The sequence below is a fragment of the Leiobunum rupestre genome, chromosome 6 (genome assembly GCF_980474605.1).
Source record: "Leiobunum rupestre chromosome 6, qqLeiRupe1.1.hap1, whole genome shotgun sequence".
Lineage (NCBI taxonomy): Eukaryota > Metazoa > Arthropoda > Arachnida > Opiliones > Sclerosomatidae > Leiobunum > Leiobunum rupestre.
Window position 1 is genome coordinate 24,628,157 of NC_143389.1, and position 24,137 is coordinate 24,652,293.

Genomic DNA, 24,137 nt, shown 5'->3' on the forward strand with positions numbered 1-24,137 from the left:
CTTTCGACAAACCGCGGTATTGAGAAACGCTATTTCAACAACCGCTGTTTTAACAAAGCGCCGTTGCAACAAAATGCTGTTTTGAAAAACGCGCTTTTGAAAACGCTATTTTAACAAATGCTATTTTAGTCAAGCGCTCTATTCCCTTCATACCGACGAGAGATATGTATAAAACGGTGGTGTTTCGTACTCTGGGTCGTGATTTTCTACATGTACTTATTGCTAACTAATTAGTATTTGTGTTAATAACTTTTATTTATCTAAAGTATAATTTCAAATTTCCACAGCACCGTGTTATTATAATTAATTAAATTATATCCTATATTTTCAGTATGCAATGTCTATTTCCACCGATTGGATAAACGATAACGAAGGTCCCTCGTACTACAAAATAACAGATGTGAGAACACCAAATAAGATATATTACGTTGATTTAGTTTCGGGTTTTGATAATAAAAGGTTACGTTGTCAAATATACTTTTCTTTGACCATAGAGCTCAAAATAAAATTTAAGCTATTTTAGCCCAAGATTACCGTAAATAGAAGAAACATTCAATTCGCCCTTTTTGTGATAAATTTAGAATTTTACTACAATTAGACCATTACAAATTTAATTGAATAACTAATTTAGTAATTTTTTAATAAGCGATTTGTTTTAAGATAAATTTACTATTTTAAAACTAATACTATACTAATTGGCAATTTTAGTAATTTAGCTATTTCTTATAATTCAAAATTTCACATTTTACTGAATAAGAAAGTTATTAATTTACTGCAATAAAAAATTTGTTATTTTAATTTCTTAAGCTATCAGCTAAGTATTCCGATAAAAAATTATCAATTCCCTTAATAAATAAATATTATTTAATTCATTAATTAGTAATTTTAGGTCTCGCAAACTCTAAAGCTGCTACTGATTTTTAATGTAATATTAAAAATATTCAATGGCCTTATTTCCGCAGAATGTCGCATTAGATCAAAAGCAATATAGGTTAATAAATTAACTTGAACTTTTCGAGTTACGTATCTCGTGCTGAGGTCATTTGAAAATTGAATGTTCTCTTTTGAAAAACTATCTAGATAACGTTTAGGTTTAGTGACTTTTTTCCATTACATTTTTCCCTTAAAAATATTAAAAATGGGACATAAAAAATCTTTTTCAATGCAATATAAACCAAAAATGACACACCTTAAATGTTTATGGTGAAAACGTCGCAATAGTAGTGTACATGGTAAACTACTATATTTTTAATTAAATGATTACATTTCTGTTCCTTTGTCTTACCTACTCCATTTTAAAATGATAACTAAACTATTGATTTATCTAACGATTCTAGAGAAAATTGGTAAAATTCCCATACGACCAAAATGAAACCATTGATTTGGTAAATATTTCTTAAATAATATATTGTTTATCACCATGCTTTACTAACTAATTTGATTATCAGGATGATTTCATGGAATCACAGTCTCGAAAGAAAGGTTTATTGCCGGTAAGTTTCAGCTACAAAACATTAAAGCACATAGTATTCTCACTAATTTTTACTTCCAATCTCTAAGTGTCTGTTTATGTACACCGTTAGAAATCTCTCTGCACAAACAATCTAACTTTGCACGTTTCTGTCCAGCACTGCACGGATCATAAAACAAGATGTTAGTTTCTTAGCTACTGACTACCTACGGATTGAAAGTCACTAGCCCCTTGCACTTATGTTGGTGCTTTAGGTATTAGCATAAGTATTTACTTTCAAAATTGAACATTGATCAGGGCCGGACTGGCTAGTAGATGGCCCCACCGGCTATGCAATCGTGTTGGCCCCATTTCCCATTAATGCCAAATTTTACCTCTTTGGCCCCCAATTTGAGTTGGCCCCGATCTGACCGGCGATCGCCGCGCCGGTTAGCCGCCCGGGTCAGTCCGGGCCTGAAATTCATATACAAATTAGCTCAAATATAAAATTCGTCGGAATTGGTCGAATATCTGTGCTGTCTCCGAGTGATCACTTAGCACACGATTTTGGGCAAAATTATCCACAGTTTTCTTACAGCGTAATACTATTTATTAAGCCAGTGTTTGAACTGCTGATCACTGGACTCGTAGCCTCTCCCGAAAACCCTTCTACAGTCGATAGTCGCAGCTAACATGCGCCGTCTAGCGGTACTAAGGGATCATGCTCAAATTACGTAACACAGTAAAGGAGCAAATGCTACAAGAGGAGGAGAGGGGTTATTGAAATGTTACATATCCTAATGCTATAGCAGAGCATAAACTATAATTTATTTTCAGCAATTTATTATTTGTTTTTCTCTTTTATGATTAGATTCCGAGAGGTAAAACATTTTAAATAAAATTAATTATTTTAAGGCTTACGCTGTTGTAATTCAAAGGATGTTGAGTATTTGCAAAGTAATTTTGGGGATTTGGGTCTTATTAAATGTTACACTTTGTTACGAGAGGAAAGAGGATATAGAAAAGATCAATTTATCATAGCCCGTATCTATTTTTTTTTTAATTTTCAATAATTATATTATAAAAAAAATTATTAACACATATCTTCCCGAAATTTCTAAACCCAAAAGAAAGGCATTGCGAAATAATTCAACTGGAGAAGTGGAGAAGATGAGATCAATTAAATAAATAACTCACAAACAACTAAAATTTTTCAACAAAATCATTCATACCGTACTTGCTCTATTTCTTAGGATCCAGAAATATTATCGGTAGAGTCAAAATCGATCGAACAAGATAAAGAAGATAAAGGAATCAATTTGGTAAATTTATATTCGCGATACCGCATAAAAACTCAATAAGTCCAAAAGTAATATTAATTTGAGAAATTTCATTGACAGACCTCCGAAGACACGAATGAAGAATTTCTGGAAAGAAACCAATGGATGGCACAAGTAATATACATTACCATTTTTATTAATATGAAATAATACAATAAAAAATATCAATAAATTTACGAGAATTTCCGCAATTAGGTAATCTGTCGAGTTCAAAAAGTTTGCTCTTTTATTTTGAAAAAGAAAAATGAGTTGTGTAATTTCATTTTTATACGTAAAAATGGTTCTAGTTCAGTGAATTAAGAAATTAATATAATGGAATTCTTTCACACTTGTAAAAAAAATTAAAACCATAACTTAATCGGTCCTGCAGGTAACTAAAACGCGGCTGCTATTTAGCAGCGATTAAAACTTCAATATTTGGCATTTGAACAACTGATATTTCACGCTTTAGAAAGAATGATTAAAGATTACCTCAACTTTGCACATTTTTGTGGCTGATTTTGTACATTTAGCAGTTAATAATAAGCATTTAAATGTTATTTACATTTTGTATAAGTAAGAGGTTTTGGGGTTAAAATTATTCAAACATACGCTGTTTAAGTGACCACCCTTGGGCTCAGTTTTTTGTCCAATTTTGACAAATATTTCTAAGAGTGTAGAACACTCACAATTTAAGGAAAATAGAAAAATTGCCTGGTAACACGCGCTACGACTTGTTTTTAACGTCATTAACCCTAGTTAGGATACATCTGGTGACTGAAATGTGATTTACTGTTATTATGGAACACTAAACTCCCTTTAAAGACCAAAATATTCATTCTCATTTCTCACGGTGTATTATGCATAAATATATCTTATTTATGGAAATATATTTTAATTTTGCATTTTATTTTACAGTACACGCTTTTTGGTGGAAACCAAAGCCGAATAACGCTAGACGGAGCTAAAATCGTGAACGGAGACACTGTAGTTTCGAGTACTGACGAATACACCGCGAATGATTTATCAGCCAGAAAAGCAACGACTAATCTAATTGTTCTCTGGTCATATCGCCGTGTTGTCTACAGTTTTCACCCATGTAAGTACCAGTTTACTCGCTCATATAATATAACTAGAAACATAAGTTAATGATACCTCTAAGTAGACAAATGGCTATGCTGCCTATGGCGGATATGCTTGTCCAAATTGACCTATGTCTCTCCGTACTGCGTATCAAGGTAGCCTTAACATAGACTTTTAACTGCCGAAACTGACGTTTCTTTAATCCCCTTTGGTGCCAGGCTAGCTTGAACTTCCCCAAAAGAGATAAATTTCGGTATTCCCTTAGAAAATTCGTTCCCCCCGCAGAGGCCAAAGAACGTTTTTTTGCTATTGGTTTATTTCTCTCAGCCCAATATAGTTTCATTCTCGACCGCACAGCGGCGCTGGGTCTAGATATTTTTCAAAACTTTCATTTTCGCGGGAATCGGAGAGACAAGATTTGACATCACATTTTCTGGACAAATATTCCACCTTGAAAGGGCTTATTTGTCTACTTAGAGGTATCATTAACTTATGCTAGAAATAATAATTTCCAGTGTTGTATGGTATCTACGAATGAAGTAAATATCCGGCACCTTTTAACAACGCATATAAATTTACTTATACATGTATAGAAGAAAACATTGGACGCCTTTTGTAAATCGTGCCTCTGGTGCAAAAATATATACACGGGTTTCTAACAGTTTCAGGCATTGATTAGTGAAGAACAGAGGAGAAACAACAACGGATATTTTCAATGAACATAAAACGCTAGGGAGTATAAAAATGAACATAAAACGCTAATGAGTATAAAAATGAACATAAAACGCTAATGAGTATAAAAATGAACATAAAACGCTAGGGAGTATAAAAATGAACATAAGACGCTAGGGAGTACAAAAATGAAGATAAAACGATAGGGAGTATAAAAATGAACATAAAACGCTAGGGAGTATAAAATGAAGATAAAACGCTAGGGAGTATAAAAATGAAGATAAAACGATAGGGAGTATAAAAATGAACATAAAACGCTAGGGAGTATAAAATGAAGATAAAACGCTAGGGAGTATAAAAATGAACAAAAAACGCTAGGGAATATAAAAATGAAGATAAAACGCTAGGGAGTATAAAATGAAGATAAAACGCTATGGAGTATAAAAATGAACATAAAACGCTAGAGAGTATGAAAATGAACATTAAACGCTAGAGAGTATGAAAATGAACATAAAACGCTAGAGAGTATGAAAATGAACATAAAACGCTAGAGAGTATGAAAATGAACATAAAACGCTAGAGAGTATGAAAATGAACATAAAACGCTAGAGAGTATGAAAATTAACATAAAACGCTAGAGAGTATGAAAATGAACATAAAACGCAAGAGAGTATGAAAATGAACATAAAACGCTAGAGAGTATGAAAATTAACATAAAACGCTAGGGAGTATAAAAACGAACCTAAAACACTATTGAGTATACGAATGAACATAAAACGCTTGGGAGTATACAAATGAACATAAAACGCTAGGGAGTATACGAATGAACATAAAACGCTAGGGAGTATACAAATGAACATAAAACGCTAGGGAGTATACAAATGAACATAAAACTCTGGGGAGTATACGAATAAAACTCGGAACCGCTGTTTCTACGTTGAATTTGCAAGTTATCTTTTCATTTGTCAAAGGGGTTTCCCCAGCATTCTTTTGTTTCCTTTAAACACTTGCAGAGGTTAATGGTGACAGTGAGAGTTGGCTCGAGTGACATGAAGGGCTAGCTGACTTGGACCAATGTTAGTGCCTTTGGTATTAGCCTAACTTATTATTATTTGTATTATTACATTAATTGTAATATATATATATGTTTGGTTTTAGCCGTTTTTAGAAAACCAAATTTACGAAAAACAATAGAAGAAGCAATTGATCACTGGAGAGAAAATACGTGTCTTAGCTTTGAAAAAAGGAATTTGGATCACTTTCCCTTCTGGTATTTGAATTTCAGACATGACAAAGATCGGTTAGTATCCCTTTTTAAATAAAATCCATATAAGCAAACTTTTCAGTTTTGATTTGGTTGGAGGGAAAATATTTAAATGAATCAATTATTTCGGGGAAAAAACGAGAAAGAGTGCCACACTGGGTTGTTCAAAATGCATTTTGAGTGTCTAGGAAACTATTTTGCATTTTACATTTGGCATTTTGTGGGTTTGATACGGGGAACAACATTTTCAAAAGGTTTTTACTCTGTTACCATCATCGCAGCTCTTGTAGATAAAGTTCGTCTGCTATTTACTCTCAAATAATCATAGATGGCGATACTCAGTTACTCACTTACTTTAATTTTACATTTTGCATTTAGAAAAACCAATTTTCAAAATGCATTTTGCATTTTGAATTATGGAGAAAGAATTTTGTATTTTGCATTTAGCATTTGGAACAACCATGCACAGGGATTAACAAAGAAAGTTTTTCGTTATTATTTTTTAATTTAATAAATTGAAGGTGCACTTATTCTTGGTCTTGGTCTCCGCGCAGAAATAGATTTCGCGTATTTCGAAAATCTGTCGTGTATAATTTTTATAAGGAGCACTTGACTACTTTTACCTCTCTGAGGGGACTATATTCCCTAAGAAGGGTTATACAATCACCGTGTCTGTCTGTCTGTCTGGGCTGCGAACGCGTACTCATTTTCGGGGCAAAGTGTAATCACTGCATTCGCAGTTTCTTGGAATTAGGGAAACCTATCAATAGCAACCGACAACCATATGTGGCAAACGATACGTAATTATTCCAGGCTCTTTTACTATGTTTGATAACACTTCGCTTTTTTCAACATAATCAGATTCTACGAATAACAAGTTGGCAAGCCAAAATATACCTCTCCTGGTATTAATTTCTCGAGATGACCCTTAAAGATATCTCCGCAATTCAGAGTTATTTACTAAAAACGTAATGCCGGTTCAAGCCCGCCCGGTATAAAATTTTAATTTTAATTAAAATAATTCAGACGAAACAACCGAGTTTAATTTATTCAGAATAATATAAATTAAGTAGTTACAAAAGCGAGTTAGACATACTAAAACAATGCACAATTGAATTTAACCCTATTTACAGAGCAAGTTCATCATTTAAATATAATACGAAGCAAATTTTAATGAAGAAATATCTACAGAGGGTATTTGTATTTTTCTCGCTTACGAAATACTTTAACGCTCATTTTATTTCAACACTCGCCCTTGATGAAGATACCGTAGAATAGCTATATTCGACATCTGGCAGTGGACGATTCGTAGACTTCCTGTTGACGTTGTGACACATGCCGCATGAAAAAGACCAATACCATAAAATGACTCGCACACCCAGGAAAACAATGACTGCATTAGGAATCGTAGATGTCCAAATATCCACACTAATAAAAATTAATTAACAAGAAGCGAAAACCTTCCCATTCACAAAGCACAGAAAGCCCCTTGACTAAACGACCGCTCGTATATCAATAAATCACCTTAGACGGAATAGTATATTTAAAATGATGTAGAATAAATTAAAGTACCTAACGTTATAACTTCGTAAAGGACATTCGCCAAACCGGTTTTCGAAAAACACCGTAGCTTAACAAGCTGTCGCGACGGTTAGCGTTAACGAAAAAACACCATCCCAACCAAACCCAACGTTAACGCTCACCGTCGCACGATGGTTTGGCCAATCTTTCGACAGTCCTAACAACTGCGAACGCAGAGATTTCGAGAAACTGCGTACGCAATGATTAACCTTTGCACGGAAAATGCGAACGCGCTCGCAGGACAGACACACAGACAGACAGGCACGGTGATTGTATAACCCCTCCTAGGGGACTTTGTCCCCTCGGAGAGGTAAAAATACTAAAAAGTCATTAATTATTGAACAGATTAAATACTGTCTGTTAAATAATTAATATTTTTTGTATATTAGCCAATGTTCCGTAAAAAAAATTGAAAAATACAAAATCATAAAATTTTCCTCAGGGTTTAGTTAAAAGAAAATCATGGATCTTTTAAAAATCCCGTAAACTGCAAAAGTTCGACACCCTGATTATTTTTTTAATTTTCTCAGTTGCTATTCGTCGGTTGGTAATGTGGTATTCACAATGAGAGGACAAGATGTCTCAATTGGAAAAGGATGCGAATATGTAAGTTTTCAACATGAATAATCAAAGAAGATATTAGATTACACAGAATAGTTTCCAAGAGCGATAAAAACATATCGTGGGTTGAAATCACTAACATTCGATTTATAATTTAAAAATTAGCGTTCCTATTGACATAAATTTAAAATTTAGATTTATGAGAGTTAAGCGTTGTGATGTTCAAATTTAAACCTTACAAAATAGAGAATTATACGTAATATTTATTTTGATTTAATGTTTGCAGTCGCTCCTAGCCCCTCTTTACTATGTCGTAAATCATATTTTAAATGCTTATTTCAATTGCATGTATTTGATTGCTGAGATTTAATTAAAATTTCTTTGATCAAATAACAGTTTATGGACTAGGATTAAGGTGAACACCACCGCTTGAAACGATTGGTTTAAAATAATGAAATAACTGGAAACATTTTAAAGAACGTCTTAAAATTCAATAGACTTAGTACCATATTAAATTTCGGACTCTAATGGTATAATGTACATGCATGTGCATGAAACTTATTTTCTACATAGATAAAAAAAGGTGATTTGTGATAAAATACTTTCCTAAACACCAAAATGCAACATACATTTAATAACATAAAAACAATCACGTAAGATAACAGTTGATTCGAACAAAAATATGATAAATCAGATATCAGATTATCTGCATTGACGTTCAGATATTATAAGTTGATATTGCTCAAAATGCAAAAGCAAATATTTTAAAACAAGAACTAAACCGAGCAAATTTCATATGCCTCCAGTTAACAAATTTACACGTTTGCCTTATTAAATTCCTTTCGAAATTTTAAAGACTGTTTATGGTCAATTGCTTTCCACAAGATAATGATTCCTAAATTTATAGTTGAGCATTAACAATTTACGTCCTTATATCACAGCCTTAAATTTAAAGCGTAAGTAGAAACCCAAAATTATGATTATTATGTTGAAAATATTTTGTTTAAAAAAAAATTAAATTTATAAATATATCATACGTAAAATATAAACCAATATAAATTCTAAACACAATACATGTATATACATTTCAATTTATTTTGTTAATGTGACCTAGACAACATGTTTTTTTTTCTTATTGGAACAATACCGAAGAGATCGAATAGGAAATTAATGTAAGATATTCAGTAGCGTTTAAGAAAACAACACACCCTTTAACCAATGTTTAATATCGGAACACGTTTGGCTGTTGAAAACCTTAAAACCTTTAAACCTTTTCCCTTGTAGAGAGACACTGTCATTCGTGAAATTGGTCACGCTATTGGCTTCTTCAACGAGCAATCAAGGAAAGATCGGGACAATTTTGTAGTTTTGTTGACGCAAAACGTTAAACCTGAGAATTTACACGAGTTGTCTAAGTCTAACACCCGCTCTTTCGGGATTCCATACGACTATCAATCAGTGATGCACTACGACAACTGGGTTAGTTGCTGTACCTCTTTTGATCACTGTATTTACCAAATTGTGACTGGGAACATGGCAAACATGGTATTTTTGACGTGCGTCGTTAATAGTAACTATAAGAAGTGTTCGTACTGAGCAAGAACAATAACTTATTTTTTTACGAAAAACGTATAAGTGGATCAGTTAAAGCAGAAAAAAGTACTAGCTAAGACACACGCGTTAGTTTTTTCCTTAAAAATACAGAACTGGTTTAAACTTAATCGTGTGAGACCATTTTGGATTTGAGCTAGTTTACAGGGTATTGCGGTGATTGTAGCACGGATTAAGAATCAATTAGCGATTACTGGGAGGACGAAAAATGAAGAATGATGACGGTTGTTGAGCGAGTACAACGAGAAAAGCTATTACACGGCGTTTGTTTTAACATGATTAAATCATTGTTTCGGCTGTTTAAGTGGTTAGAGAGCGAGTAGAAAGCAACCCAATCAAATGCTTGTTGGCTCTTGTGGCATTAAAGGCTTTCCACCACACTCCTACGCATTGTAACCCGGCCACCTGTTTAAGGCATTAAAAGTCGCTAGATGAATTAAGCCTAAGGTGCTGCCTTGGGTATTAGCCTACCTGATTATTATTAATACCATGATTACATACTATTATTTTAAATGATTATGGAGTAATTAGCGAATACATAGCGATTATAATATAGTAGACTGATCCAAAATGATTTAAGCGTAATTATTCAACCACATTGCACACCGATTAAGGCCAAGATAAATATAAAAGAAAATAAATTATTTTTGGGATAATGGAATATCGGAGTGGAAAATATAAAGCAAACGAAATAAATGACATCTTCGGAAATATAACTAGAAAAACAACTTGTAAATTAACGGAAACCACAGTCGTTCAAGTTGTTCTTTCGTTTATCATATCATGGAGGTTTATTTTACAGGGAAAAGCAATTTTTTTTTCAGATCTATAGCATTCGACCGTACGAGAAGAACACCTTAGTTACAAAGAATCCCCATGACCAACGATTGCTTGGCAAATACGATGGCCTGAGCTTTCGAGATCGGAAAATGGCCAACACATTGTACAGCTGCGATGGTAAGGGAAATGAACCTCCGTATTCAATCCGGAAAAAAAAATTGTAAATGAGCGCTATGCCCTTAAAAATAAGTAACCACTTGTATTGAAAACTATCAATGGTGATTTATCGAGTTTTAGGCAGCTATAGAATTTAAATACTTGCCTAAATGTTGTAGAAACAAAACAGCTAGTCTTATCGACTTTTTTAAATTACCTTTTCACCCCCTTTATTTATCCTTGAAAGCGAAACAAAGCGAGGGATTTATCATTGGGGAATTTTCAAAAAGTATCTCGGTGTTTTCTCCCAACAAATATTTCGTAAAATAATCTCTATCAATGGGCTTTTTTTGGCCATGCACCGGAGATTTGGACTTATCTGTTTAACCACGGCCAACTTTGATATCTCGCGCTACAGCGGCCATCTCATTCGTTGACGTTTCTGTGTTAACCTATGAGCAAAAGATGTGTATGACGTGAGCGCCCCTAGTGGATTATTATTTTTAGAATAGTTTTTACAATTGAAGTCAATATTAAAACCGAGCGTGGCGCTGAACTCCTACACGTTATAGTACAGTTTATAGGGGGAAAATCCTTGCTCGCGGAATTTCGACGAATGTGTTGGCCGCTGTAGCGAGAACAGCGCGTGATCAAAGTTGGCCGTGGTAAACTTAACCATTTGCCCGTCAACGCTTGGGTTGTGTGTTGGGTCGCCACAGACAACCTTGTACTTTAAATACAACTACAATTTTTTAACCCCATTTAAGATAAATGTGCCAACAAAAGTTCGATAGTGTGTCAGAATGAAGGATACCTACGACCTTTAAGAGACCAACCGGAGAATTGCACTTGTGACTGTCCGAACGGAACCAGCGGTGACTTCTGCGAAAATATTGACAGTGATTATTACAGTAAGTTGTTTAAGGAATTCCAACTAGCTAATAGGAATACCTTTCTTATAAGATAAGGGTCGGAATTTGTTAAGGTTATCTCCGATATTCCAAAAAAAAATTGTTAAATTTCGTATTGTAATTATGAATGAATTAGTTAATTAAATAATAAATCGGAAAGGCATTTCTTATATGAACAATACAATTTAAGAATATTTCAATTTTAACAATAATTTGATGAACCCTTAACAAACGGTTTGCCTTCAATAGCTTGTTTAAGGTATTTCTGAAACCTAACATAAATTTTTATATAATATAATTCGTCGTAGCAGGACCAGTTTGCGGGGGCAATGTGACGGAACCAGAAATTATTGAGACGCCAAACTACCCAGTCAGAAAAGAACCGCATGAAGACTGCAGTTGGTGGATACAAGTAAATAGTTGTTTGAAATTTACTCTCATTTCATTTGTTCGTTAAATTTTATTGTTTCAATTATATCTGAAATTTAAATCATTTTATTATTAATTTCGTTATTATTTAGGCTTCATATTTCAAACGCCAAAGTATCTTATTTTTTTATTATTTAATATTCTGTGTTCAATAATGAACCAGTATAATCACACATTACGGTTACAAAATTAACTAGATTTATAATGTAATTATAATTTAATGAACATTTACTTTTTAGTGTCTAATTATTTTGCCTTAAAGATATACAAAACTTGTAGTTCATAATTTTGTTTTGAAAATTAGTGAGGTGGAGAATGTTACGCTGGTTTTTCAGCATCGAGAAATGCACTCGTTATAAGCAATTTCATTTCGGTACCAAGTCGATAAAAAAATTATTTCAAATCATAATTTTATTCAATGTTGAATTGATGTAGTTAAAGCTTATCGTAATTTCAGAAGTGAAATCTGACGTATTAGGTTTGGCAGGCTTCATTTTGTCCGGAAATTTCCAGGGTAAAATTTAACGTTTCCGCCGTAATTCTGACATGTTTTCTGTCAAATTTCAACGAAATCAAATATGTTAAATTGCAACATTGTTTTGTAAAACCGTGTTATTAAATAAGTCCTAAATCGGTGCTTTAATAAATAGTTTTTACACAGGCCCCTCCAGGACAGCGAGTTCAAGTAACGTTCATCGACTTCGACTTTGACAGGCGACTCAGTTTGAAAGATCATCCGTTGGACGGGCTTTGTGTTTTGGAAAGGATCGAAATAAGGCGCGAAGACCGCTTCAACGGAGAAATGTAAGCTGACAATGCCTTCCATTCTAGTTTATAATTATGATTAACTAAAACATCTCCGACCTTGTGAAGAATATACGAATTGTATTATCATATGATTATTTCAAAATATGTTTTATCGTGCTCAAATATATATCGGGAAAGACTGTGGTTTTATTCAAATTAATTTTAAAACTTTAAAATAACGATTATGTTATGCTTAAAAATAAACACATAGTAAACTTCCAACATTTATGGACAACGCTGCTTACTTACGAACCTTTTTTCCGGATTTCACATCTTTGTAACAAATGCAACCTTTTCCGGCCAACCAAATTTATTTAACCTTTTTCTAATATACAGGGTCTTTTTTTTTGCTCGGAAAAGTTTTTTTTTTTCAAAAACTATTTATAGTACCGATTTCAAATTTGGAAGGTCAATTCTCTATACCGGGGGACATCAGTTTGAGAAATTTGAGCGTTTTCGGTAATGGTTTTCACCAATTTTGAAAAATTATTTTTCGACCACTAGGTGCGAGATAAAAAATTTCTATTATAAAGTTGTAGGCCGTCATCGAAAACCCTTAAAAATTGTTCACTCGACGAAAAACAATTTATTTATCAGTGAAAATTCGAGCTTGAAAAATTTACAAGTTGGTGAAGCCAAATTACGATTGTTTGAAACGATAATTGAAACCGAATTACCTAATCCAGTTGAAACTTTGGTTAAAAAAACGACCGGATTTAAAAAACACGAGGCTATAGGTCAATCCTAAACATGCATTGGGTATTTAAAGGAAAACTTTGGGAGATTATTATCAGTGTTTGATAATATTTCGAACAATGCCTCGTTATTCAGTAGCTGAGCGTACCGAGATAGTTGCCATTTACTATGCAGAAAGACATCCAAATGGAGCACCATCTGTAAATACAGTAAGACGAGCAATTCACGATTTCAATCAATTTGGTCACTTGCAACCTAGGTTTCGCGGATTGGGTCAACCGGATTTAGACTTCGAGAACAATGTACTCGCGTACTTTGTGGCATATCCTCGTCACAGTTGCGCTAACGCCGCTGCTGATTTGGGTTGTTCTGCAAATCGTGTGTGGAAAATTCTTCGTAAGAATCGCTATCACCCATACAGAGCTACGCTCCACCAAGGACTAATTGACGGAGACCATCAAAGACGTTATGAATTTAGCAACTGGTTACTAAATGCTGTCCAAGAAGATAGACAATTTTTGCGCCATGTTTTGTTCTCCGACGAAGCGTCATTTTCTAGAGATCGGCTCTTTAATCATCAAAACAGCCATCTTTGGTCTGACATCAACCCACATTGGGGTTTTGAATATCATCACCAGGTTCAATTTGAACGGGTCAATGTTTGGGTTGGACTTGTTGGAAACCGTTTGATTGGTCCCTTTTTCCTGCCGACGAACCTCAACGGCCAAAGGTATTTACATTTTCTACAGAACGAACTGAGTGACGCAATCGACGACCTTCCATTGGCTGAAAGACGTCAGTTGTGGTTTCAGCAAGATGGCGCCCCTCCGCATTTTTCCCGGCAAGTAACTGAGCACCTCAACAACGAGTTTCCTGAAAGGTGGATAGGGAGAAATGGTCCAGTGCATTGGCCAGCAAGGTCACCTGACCTAACACCGCTGGATTATTTTCTCTGGGGATTCGTTAAAGCAAAGGTATACGCCACGCCCATTGAAACTAGGGAGGAACTCATTAGACGAATAATCAGTGCTTGCCGAGACGTCACACCAGAAATGGTAGAGAAAGCGTTTGAGAACTTAATTGTCCGCGCACAAACCTGTGTTGCAGCCAATGGTGATATTATTGAAAATGTTTTGTAAAAATTTATGTGAATAAAATATCTGCATTTAAAAACCAAACGTGTACATTTTTTCAAGTGTGAAAACTCTACTACGTTTGTATTAGACTTGTTCCCTTTTCAATTATCGTTTCAAACAATCGTAATTTGGCTTCACCAACTTGTAAATTTTTCAAGCTCGAATTTTCACTGATAAATAAGTTGTTTTTCGTCGAGTGAACAATTTTTAAGGGTTTTCGATGACGGCCTACAACTTTATAAAGGAAATTTTTATCTCGCACCTAGTGGTCGAAAAATAATTTTTCAAAATTGGTGAAAAACATTACCGAAAACGCTCAAATTTCTCAAACTGATGTCCCCCGGTATAGAGAATTGACCTTCCAAATTTGAAATCGGTACTATAAATAGTTTTTGAAAAAAAACACTTTTCCGAGCAAAAAAAAAGACCCTGTATACTTCATAGCTTTCTAATTGAAAGATTTTTCTCCAACCTACTGGTTAAAAAAAAGTTTTAAGATCATGAATAATTTTAAAATTTTTCTGAAATTTAAGTTAAAGAGTGTCTGTTCCAAATACGTATACCAAAAAATGTTTCTAATTCTAGCGTAAGTACTTCATAAAAAATAAGCCAAATCAGGGCAATATCAGACAGCCATATCACTGCATATCAAATTCTTAATTAAATGATACTAAATTAATAAGCGAGGCGATATTTTTTGATAATTCGGCTGCTAACAACCCAAAAACGTATCTGAAAACAAATGTAGTTGTAAGACCGAACGAAGTCAGTGCAGAGCATTGAGATTAGAAAGTGAGTTTTTACTGCAAAATTAACGTTTATTTAACCAAAATACATCGACTAACCAAAATTTAGGCCCCTCGTCTAGGTCGTGTTTATGTTGAAAATGTCCACGGGCGTGCCAACGTTTTTAGGAGAGCGGGGGAAAAAACAAAATTTTAATAGGTTGCGTCCGCAAAAATGCTGAGGTATAGAAAGCAAAAGACAAGGGTTGTCGCATGTATTGTAACAGGTTGACTAAACATGCGACACCCATGTGTTTTGCAAGAGTCCGTCCATGGCAAATAAGTATATTGTGTGAAATATAACTCAACGGAAACACTGCCCTGGGAAAAAGTAGCGCGGGCAGGGCCTTCGCTGTGAAATTGAGGTGGGGGCAAGTCGCCCCCGCTGCCCCCGTGGTTGGTACGCCCCTGAAACTGTCAATGCCTTCTGTGAAACTAAGATAGTTAGATTTGAGACAAAATGATTTTCGATCCGTGTATCTCATCCAATTAACGTTGAAAAATCAATTTACGCGAGAAAAAACACTTATATCTAGGACAGTGGGTTTAAGAATTTTTTTTTTAATTTGCAGGTATTGCGCTCAAGACATTCCTCCAGGAGAAGTGATGACATCCAAGGAAAACGAATTTATAATTTTAATCATGGCCAACGAATACAAAATTGGTCGAGGACTTAAAGCTAACATAACATTTGTTTAAGTGTATCTTATTTTCAATAAAACTGTGAATGTGCAAAATAGAGTACATTTAAAAAAATTAAATTTTTACACACAATCCCATAATGATTCGTGTGTACTATTTTTACATGGTACATAGCCACCGCCGTACTTTAAATAAGTTTTGAACCGTTACTCAATCGACAGTGCAATGCCGGCCCTCTATAGCCCAATATTGATTTCGACGATCGAGGGCGCAGAAGTTGCTCAAAAGCCCACTTCAGTGTGATTTTTGACGAATTTTGTACCAACGCCGTACTGCTCATAACTCTTCAAACGCTACGGTTAGATCGGTAAAGGATACGTCAATTCGTTGAGCATTATCGACTGTCGATATTTCAATATTGATTTCAGGGACAGAGGTGGGACGGAACTTTAGAAGTGCCCATATTTGTGATTTCGCGGTACTATTCTAAATTTAGCTCAATGAATAGAAAATGTCCCCTTACTCGCTACTCTTATATCAAAATTTTCGATAGTTGCCCGTAAACGCGAACAGTACACAATTTCGTTTTTGCACCATGGCTTTTTTTAATTTCGTACCGATGTCCGTAACTCACCCACCAATAGGGTTAGGAGGGTAAATGAAACATCAAAGAATAGAACAGGGCCTTGATATGCAACTTTTATTTTTCGTTTAAGGTTAGAACGATGAACGATATATCAATCGGTAGGTCTAAAAGAAACAAAATATTAAAATATTAACTCCCTCCTCGGAAAACTGTTCAAATTCAAACGGTTATTTAGCCATTACAATTTTATACAACTAATTTCGTCACACTATCGCAAGCTCCTTTCCTTCAATACCATGTGTGATCTTTTATAACTTGACCGTTGTTTTTTTTCGGGAAGCAGATTGAATTCAATTAAATGCATGTAATTTGAACAACCTTAGTTTTGCGACACCAGAAGGATGGGGAGAGTATATGTCACTCTCTCGCCACTGTGTTTTGTTTCGTAGCATAGACCCAAGGTTGGTAGACAGTACGCTATCTCGCACAGACTGGGAGCTCCCACCGATTTTAAACAAAATTGAGTTCAAAAGGTTTGAGGGTTATTATTGCTAGGTGAAAAAGTGGCGCTGAGTTCCAAAAACAATCTTACAAGTCTCAGAGTGGGCAGTTAGCCGCCAGAGGGCGCGCAAGGTCAAACTGATGGCTTGAATCCAAATATACCAAAATTTCAAATGCAAAAGTTCCGAAGGTGGTTTTAGGTTGCCAGTGGGCGCAGAGTTCAAAGAGAAAGAGAAAACAGACAACGAAACGATCTAAATTTAATGGTATCTGGCCAGAATCTGAAATGTCCTCGTGAGTTTCAAAAGAGCCTTAATTCTTCTATATTCAAAACATCGCTAATCGATTTCTTCGTTGGAGAATGGCAAAATGACAGCTACTTAGCAAGTTTCGAAAATTTTAGATTATATTTTGGCTTAAAACAATTCTGCTATCTTTTCTCCAAATCTGACGGCAAGTTGAAAAGGGAGTGATTACAGTCGCTATGCTCTTCACATGAAGAAGCTGACGCTCGAATTATTATCCATGTCGGTAACATTTGATCAGCCTGCTTTCATTTAACAAACTGATGGTACAGACGTGTAAATAATTATCTTGGTTCACGCGCACAAATTTGAAACTCGCATTTGGATGGATCTATGTCATTCGAGTAAAAACCACAGGCGCTTTTCGATATTAATTTATTACAAAAACCATAGGACCTGAAATGTATAAAACCTTACCAGCTTTCCACGCCTTTACTTGCTCAGACTATACCTCCACGTTTCTTCGAAAAGGAAGGATTCAAGCGCTTTCTTTACTTGAGAAACTGAAAATTTGACTGATGACGTTTTAGCATCAGTCGAATTGCTTGTCTGTAGCATTTATACAAAATTTAAAATAACCACGATGGGAAGAGTTAGATTCCACATATTCGTAGAAAAGTATGCAAATAACAAATCGGAAAAGATCTTCCCGAAAACTGAAGGAGCCGATCTCGGAGCGCTACCACCGTCGTTACCTTCTCCAAAAGAGCATATTAAAATACACAATTTTGTGGCCCATTTCTGGAAATGCGCCAACGAATTGTTTCCCGATTTATGGAACAATACAAAACATCGATGGTATTTGCCAAACAATGCTTACCAAATAATATGGTTTGACAAATGAGCTTGACCAAAGTTTTCTAACGGAAGAAAGCCACTCAGGTATAGAAGAATGGAATTAAGAAGATTCTGACAGTGACTTAAAAAACCAAATACATAATACCTGTCAAAATACGTAATAAATAGTCAAAACTATTGTAATATTATTTGTATTGTATGAAATCCCGAAATCCCGTACAAAATAATGGCAAGTGTCCGACCCCTCGATTATTATAGTTAATAAAACATTTGTTTTTTAATATGTTAGTTTCTTTCTGATTCACTCACAGCAACGAGTGCGACGTTCTTAAAAGCCATTTTGAGCATTACAACACCCTCTGGTGGCAAAGTACCCACTCTGAAGACTGGCAAGACTATTTTTACAGACTAAGCGGGTAAAGCGGCCGCTTTTCACTTGGAAACCACCTGCAAACATTTGCTATACGAAATTGTTACGTGCTTACCTAGTACTGGCTGCCTCTTGGACTAATGTTACTATTATTCGCGATTTAACAGATACAAACAGGCTGTGTTCCATACCGCTTTATTTGGGAAAGATTATGATCAAACGTGTGATTTATTTTTGCTCTTAAGAACAGTTGTAAGCCGTGTATTGTTAACGGTAAAGTGTTTTTCGATTTTCCTTTCACAGAATTTTTTTCAACTTTCGGTATTTGGGTTTATTTTTTCTTGATTTCAAAGCATTTGGATAAACTTGTTTCTAGGTTGAATATTCTTTAATATTTTTCTATTGGTTATTTTTGTTGTTGTTTAGTACGTCTAACTCACTGTTGTAACTACTTAATTTATAATATTCTGAATAAATTAAACTCGGTTGTTTCGTCTCAATTATTTTAATTAAAATTTTATACCGGGCGGGATTGAACCGGGATTACGTTTTTAGTAAATAACTCTGAATTGCGAAGATATATTTTTAAGGGTCATCTCGAGAAATTAATACCACTAGGGACAATTCTTCCGAGGAGAGGTATATTTTGGCTTGCCAACTTGTATTTAGATGGATTCGAATAAAAAGTTCAACATGTATGTTTTTTTTTAATTTTTATGATTTATTTTTTAAATTAGTCTTTTTTGTTTAAGAGGTAAAATGTAAAAATTTCCGCCCAATACGTAGTTTCTTAATTGGTATCTATGGCAAAATATCTATTCCAAAACTTCGCTCCGTAGAAAGACACATGTCAAAACGTTTACCCTAAACCGAAATCAAATATATCATGCTTTGTTTACAAATCTAAAAGTAATTAACTTTAGCCTCATTTAATGCCAATTCTGCAAACCTCACGCACCTTATAATAATATCTTGTTATATTTATCAACGCAAAGCATATCAATATGTAGGAAACGTGCAAAAAAAGGTACATGTACCAGTATAATAATTATAGCTATTTTTCCGATTAAAGTAAAGCAAAAGGGCAAAGGTGAAAGTTATTAACTGACAAAGATAGCCCCCAGTTAAATATATAGCAAAGTATAAGGAATTCGCCAAAGATCACTAAAATGGGAAAATACCAACTTGTGGGCCCCGATCTCCAAAATTCATAACGGGCTATACCGATGGCATGATATTTCCTTTCGATTGAGATATCCCTGGCCCTTCTTAGCTTAATTCTTGGAGAGTTATGTACATTGTACGTGAAACTAGTACACACAAATCCTTTAGGGATTGTGGTAAGAAACCATCAAGCAAAAAGTAGTAATAGTTTGTTGAAAGTTTTTATACTACTTTATTGCAAAAAGTCTAGGTGGTACCATTAATGTATGAGAAAATTTGCCATTTGATGTACACCAAATTCAAATCGCAGTAATAATCGATTTCGTCTTATGAAACTAGTTTATATTTATCATTCATTTAGATTTAACTATAAATTTATGACTGACGTCAATAACGCGAGTTATTAATTTTTCATATTAGAAAAATACTAATAAATATATTGGTAAATTATAAATATTAATTAAAAATGCTTTTATCAAAGCAGTTTAAAGGTAATTTATGGGGGGGGGGGGGGGGGAGATGGGACCTAGAAAGGTACAGATATTTCTTTAGATTTTAAGAGATATTTCTTGTAATTACTTTCAAAAGCCAAATATATTTTATTACATTTCATCAATTTTCCTCTCCTTTTCACAAATTGATATTCATATTTATCAGATGGAAATGTATATATTTTAAAACCCTTTAATTAAATTTCAGCCTTGAAACTGTAACAGGAAACTGATAAAATATTAAAATGCAAAGGAGTACGCGTGTACTTCCAGGGTTTTATATTCGTTGAGGAGGGGGGGAACAAGATTGGAAATCACTTACTTCTTCCATAAGAAAAGAGACACAGCAAAATACACGTATTCCAAATAACGAAACCTTCATACTCATAGCAAGCAGATTTTTACTTTAATAACCTTTAAAACAGTCGTCTGCTACGGTGTCATCACTAGTTTGAAAAAATAAATAAGTACATAGTTATTGTAAAGTAATTATCATGCTTTTTTTATTTGTATTTAATTAATATGTAAGCGAGTTTTACTTCCATTTAATTTATAAATTCTGTCTGTTAGTTTGCATATTATAATATTTTAAAATGAAGTGGCACTTGGTTTTTATTGTTATTTTTAGGGCTTGATATTGCTTAAAACTTGTTGTACTATGCTACACAATAAATTAACTCCAGTTTACTAAAAAAAAGCAGTGACGTCATATTATTTTGAATTTTTTATTTTCGCGGGGCGATTCTTACCCCATCTAGTTCCAAATAAATACATTTTTACTTTTTTTATTTTTACGCCATTTTGGTGGAGTGGGCTTATATTTTTTTAATTGTTTAAATTTGAAAATGGTGAGGGTGTGTTGTTTAATTAATTGTAAAACCATTAGTACCAAAGAAAAATTAAGTTTCGTTATTACACATGGTAATATGTAATAACGAAACAAGGTGAGGTTACTCGAGAATTATCTCTCAAACGGCGTAATTTATGGCTAAGAAATTTAAGCCTGGGACCCAATGCAATAAAAGAACATACAAGGGTTTGTTCTAAACATTTTTTCTCTGGTAAGTTAAGTCTAAATTGGCTTTAAAATTATTATTTGAACTGCCTCTTGTTTAATTTAGTACCTTCAACTCTATTTGATCAAACAAATCCAGATTGGATTCCAAATAAAAATTTAAACCAAACCAATGTGAATAACAAGCGTTTTGTCTTGCCTGAGACGGCTGTTGGAAGATACAAGCGCAGAAAAAACCGTGCTGCAACAAAAGATGTATATACTTATATAATTTCCAAAATGGCCTACCTTTTTAATGGAATCATGTTACTAGGGGATGGATTGTGGAAATAAGGTATCTACTACATTAGAAACTGGAAAACTTCTAAATATGGAAAATATGTCAAAGGTTGAAGTCAATTATTTTGAGGAAAGACCTAACTCTGAAATTTCTACGAGATCCTTTTGTGGGCCGGATGACACTCGTGCTGTATTAACGTCAGAATTGGAAATTAGCCCTGTAACCGATGCATTAATATTAGTGGATACTGGTACACAAACCCCTTTCAAAACATTTGAAAGTAAATGTATCCCAGTCAGTTGTGAAGAATTTGGTTTTAAATGCCAATTTGAGGCAACAAAAGTTGATAGTTGCACGCAACATGAAGTTTTAACAGTGGAAAATGAAACGCAAGTGCTTCCAGTAAATTTAATGAAAAATTTAAATCAGGAAACTCAAACTTTATTTCGAATGGTAGAGAAGTTTCAGCTAGAATCATTGCAGTATGATTTGGATAAGTCACGGAATATATTTGATGAAGTAAATGAAAAATTAGAAAAAGCTAATGAGCAAATAAACAATTATTTATCAGAAATTAATAAATTTAAAGCAGAAATTTGTTTTTTGCAAACAGAATTGGCAAAACAAAACTACGCACAAACTTATTTTATTGACAGTGATGACAAAATTCGTTATTTTACGGGTCTTGAAAGTTTGGGGGTTATTTTGGTAATTTAAAAAAAAAATCAGCCTTTTCTATTTAATAATTCAAAACTTGATCACTTCCAACAATTAATTTTAACACTTATGAAGATGAGACTAGCATCCACAAATATAGATTTGGCTTATAGATTTAATATCTCAGACCGAACTGTTGGCAGAGTTTTTTACAATACTTTGAACGCATTGTATAAACTCTTACAAAATACGATTGTTTGGCCTGAAAGAGAGATACTTTATGCCACTATGCCTATGTGTTTCCGTGAGAATTTTGGTAAAAAGGTGGCTACTATCATAGATTGTTTTGAAATATTTATTGAAAAGCCCTCAAATGTTTTAAGCAAAGCAGAAACTTGGTCCAATAACAAACACAACAATACTATTAAGTATTTAATTGCAATTACACCACAAGGCACAATTAGTTTTGTTTCTAAAGGGTGGGGTGGACGTGTCAGTGATAAACACTTGACAGAAAATTGTGGTTTTTTAAATAAGTTATTGCCTGGAGATTTAGTTTTAGCTGACCGTGGTTTTGATATTGCCGATTCTGTTAGTATGGTTTATGCATCTTTAAAATTACCAGCTTTTACAAAAGGAAAGTCACAATTAGATCCATTAGAAGTTGAGAGTACCCGACATATAGCTAATGTTAGAATTCACGTAGAACGTGTTATTGGATTATTGCGCCAAAAAAATCAAATTCTACACTCAAAAGTACCACTTGAACTTTTACATGAAGCACCCGATGATGAAACGATAGCTATAATAGACAAAATTGTCATAGTTGCATGTGGGTTAACAAATTTGACATCCCCAGTTGTTCCAATGGAATAAAAATAATTATTTAAAATTCTTTATTTAATACATACAAAGTTAAATTGTAAATATATCATTTTTGAAAACTATATAGAATATAAGGTCAAAAGACTAAAAAATTTGGAAGTTAAGTAGAATTTACATTCAATTTTCTGTAGATTTGATCGCGTGGAAGGCCTAGTATCTGAACAACAGTGTATTCTCCTTAATTTAGTTCCTCCAAATTGTCTAGACCAATGGTGGATATCTCATATCACTTTAAAATTAACTTACCTGACTTTTGTTTTATAGAAATAAATAATTTTGTTTTTAAATAAGTTAAATAATTGGTTTTTAAATAAGTGAAATAAGTTTGTTTTTAAAAAAGTGAAATAAATTTGTTTTTAAATAAGTGAAATATTGACCTTTGACTTATAAGTATGTAAATAATAGATATTTGAGATAATTGCTTAGAGAAGTTAAAGGGAATATAACCTTCAAAGCAATCTTTATGGAAGACCCCTTCAATTTTTCAAATTTCCCTGTACAGTGGCGCCAACCATTTCTAAAGCCAAAGGCAAGAGTGGCCAGGGCTGCAAACGTTGGTGTTCCACACCAAATACGGGAGGTTATATTCCCTTTAACTTTAAAAAATTTGATTTCTTGAACTTGGCTAGTGTATTGCTTAGATTAAATTTTCAGGTTTCTTCAATTTCTTTTTGTCTTCACGTTTCTGTTTTTGGCAATCAGGGCAGAACCATTTTCCTTTTGGAATTTGTAGCATTTTTAAACATTTAGTGTGGAACCACTTAATTTCACAGTTTTCGAATTCACAAAATATAATTTGCCCTTTCTCTCCTTCCTTGCAATAACACCACCTTTCCACATCTTCAGCTATATTGAAATCTTTAATTTTGGGTTGCGATGGTGAAAGAATTGTAGTTGCAGAGAAAGTGGTGTTGGATGTGTCTGGGAAATTTTGTTTTGGACTTGAAATTTCACTTGAGTCGTGCATAGTCCTTTTCTTTTCCTGAACTACTTCCGCTGTAAAATATTGACTGAGAAGTTCAGGCAATAATGCTGTTCTAAAAAGTTGGGTGGCTTTAAGAGTAGCATTCTCCCAAAAGGTTTTATCCTGTTTTATACGTTCAATATGAAAATCAACTGTGGTCCAAACACAGAAATCTGCATAGGGCCTTTCGGATAAAAACATTTGTGTCTGAATTTGATAAAAATAATCATGATCTTGT

General features: G+C 33.9%; 3 protein-coding genes across 3 annotated transcripts; 2 read left to right on the forward strand and 1 right to left on the reverse strand.

The window, feature by feature from the left end:
- Positions 1 to 337: 337 nt before the first annotated feature.
- Positions 338 to 12,562, forward strand: LOC149940470 (blastula protease 10-like; the record flags this gene model as incomplete). The annotated part of the gene is made up of 12 exons (XM_090179272.1): positions 338 to 400; positions 1,449 to 1,493; positions 2,704 to 2,772; positions 2,851 to 2,904; positions 3,688 to 3,868; positions 5,683 to 5,824; positions 7,900 to 7,975; positions 9,215 to 9,409; positions 10,366 to 10,498; positions 11,245 to 11,388; positions 11,697 to 11,800; positions 12,479 to 12,562. Coding segments are annotated over exons 1-12 (1,290 nt in total), but the record flags the coding sequence as incomplete, so codon positions are not given.
- A 9,623-nt stretch (positions 12,563 to 22,185) lies between these two features.
- Positions 22,186 to 22,926, forward strand: LOC149940471 (uncharacterized). Its single transcript, XM_090179274.1, has one exon. The coding sequence runs from the start codon at positions 22,186 to 22,188 to the stop codon at positions 22,924 to 22,926; it is 741 nt and encodes a 246-aa protein (XP_090035400.1).
- A 646-nt stretch (positions 22,927 to 23,572) lies between these two features.
- On the reverse strand, positions 23,573 to 24,100 carry LOC149940472 (uncharacterized). The gene has a single exon (XM_090179275.1). It carries the CDS (start codon positions 24,098 to 24,100, stop codon positions 23,573 to 23,575), a length of 528 nt encoding a protein of 175 aa, XP_090035401.1.
- Between the last annotated feature and the right edge of the window lie 37 nt (positions 24,101 to 24,137).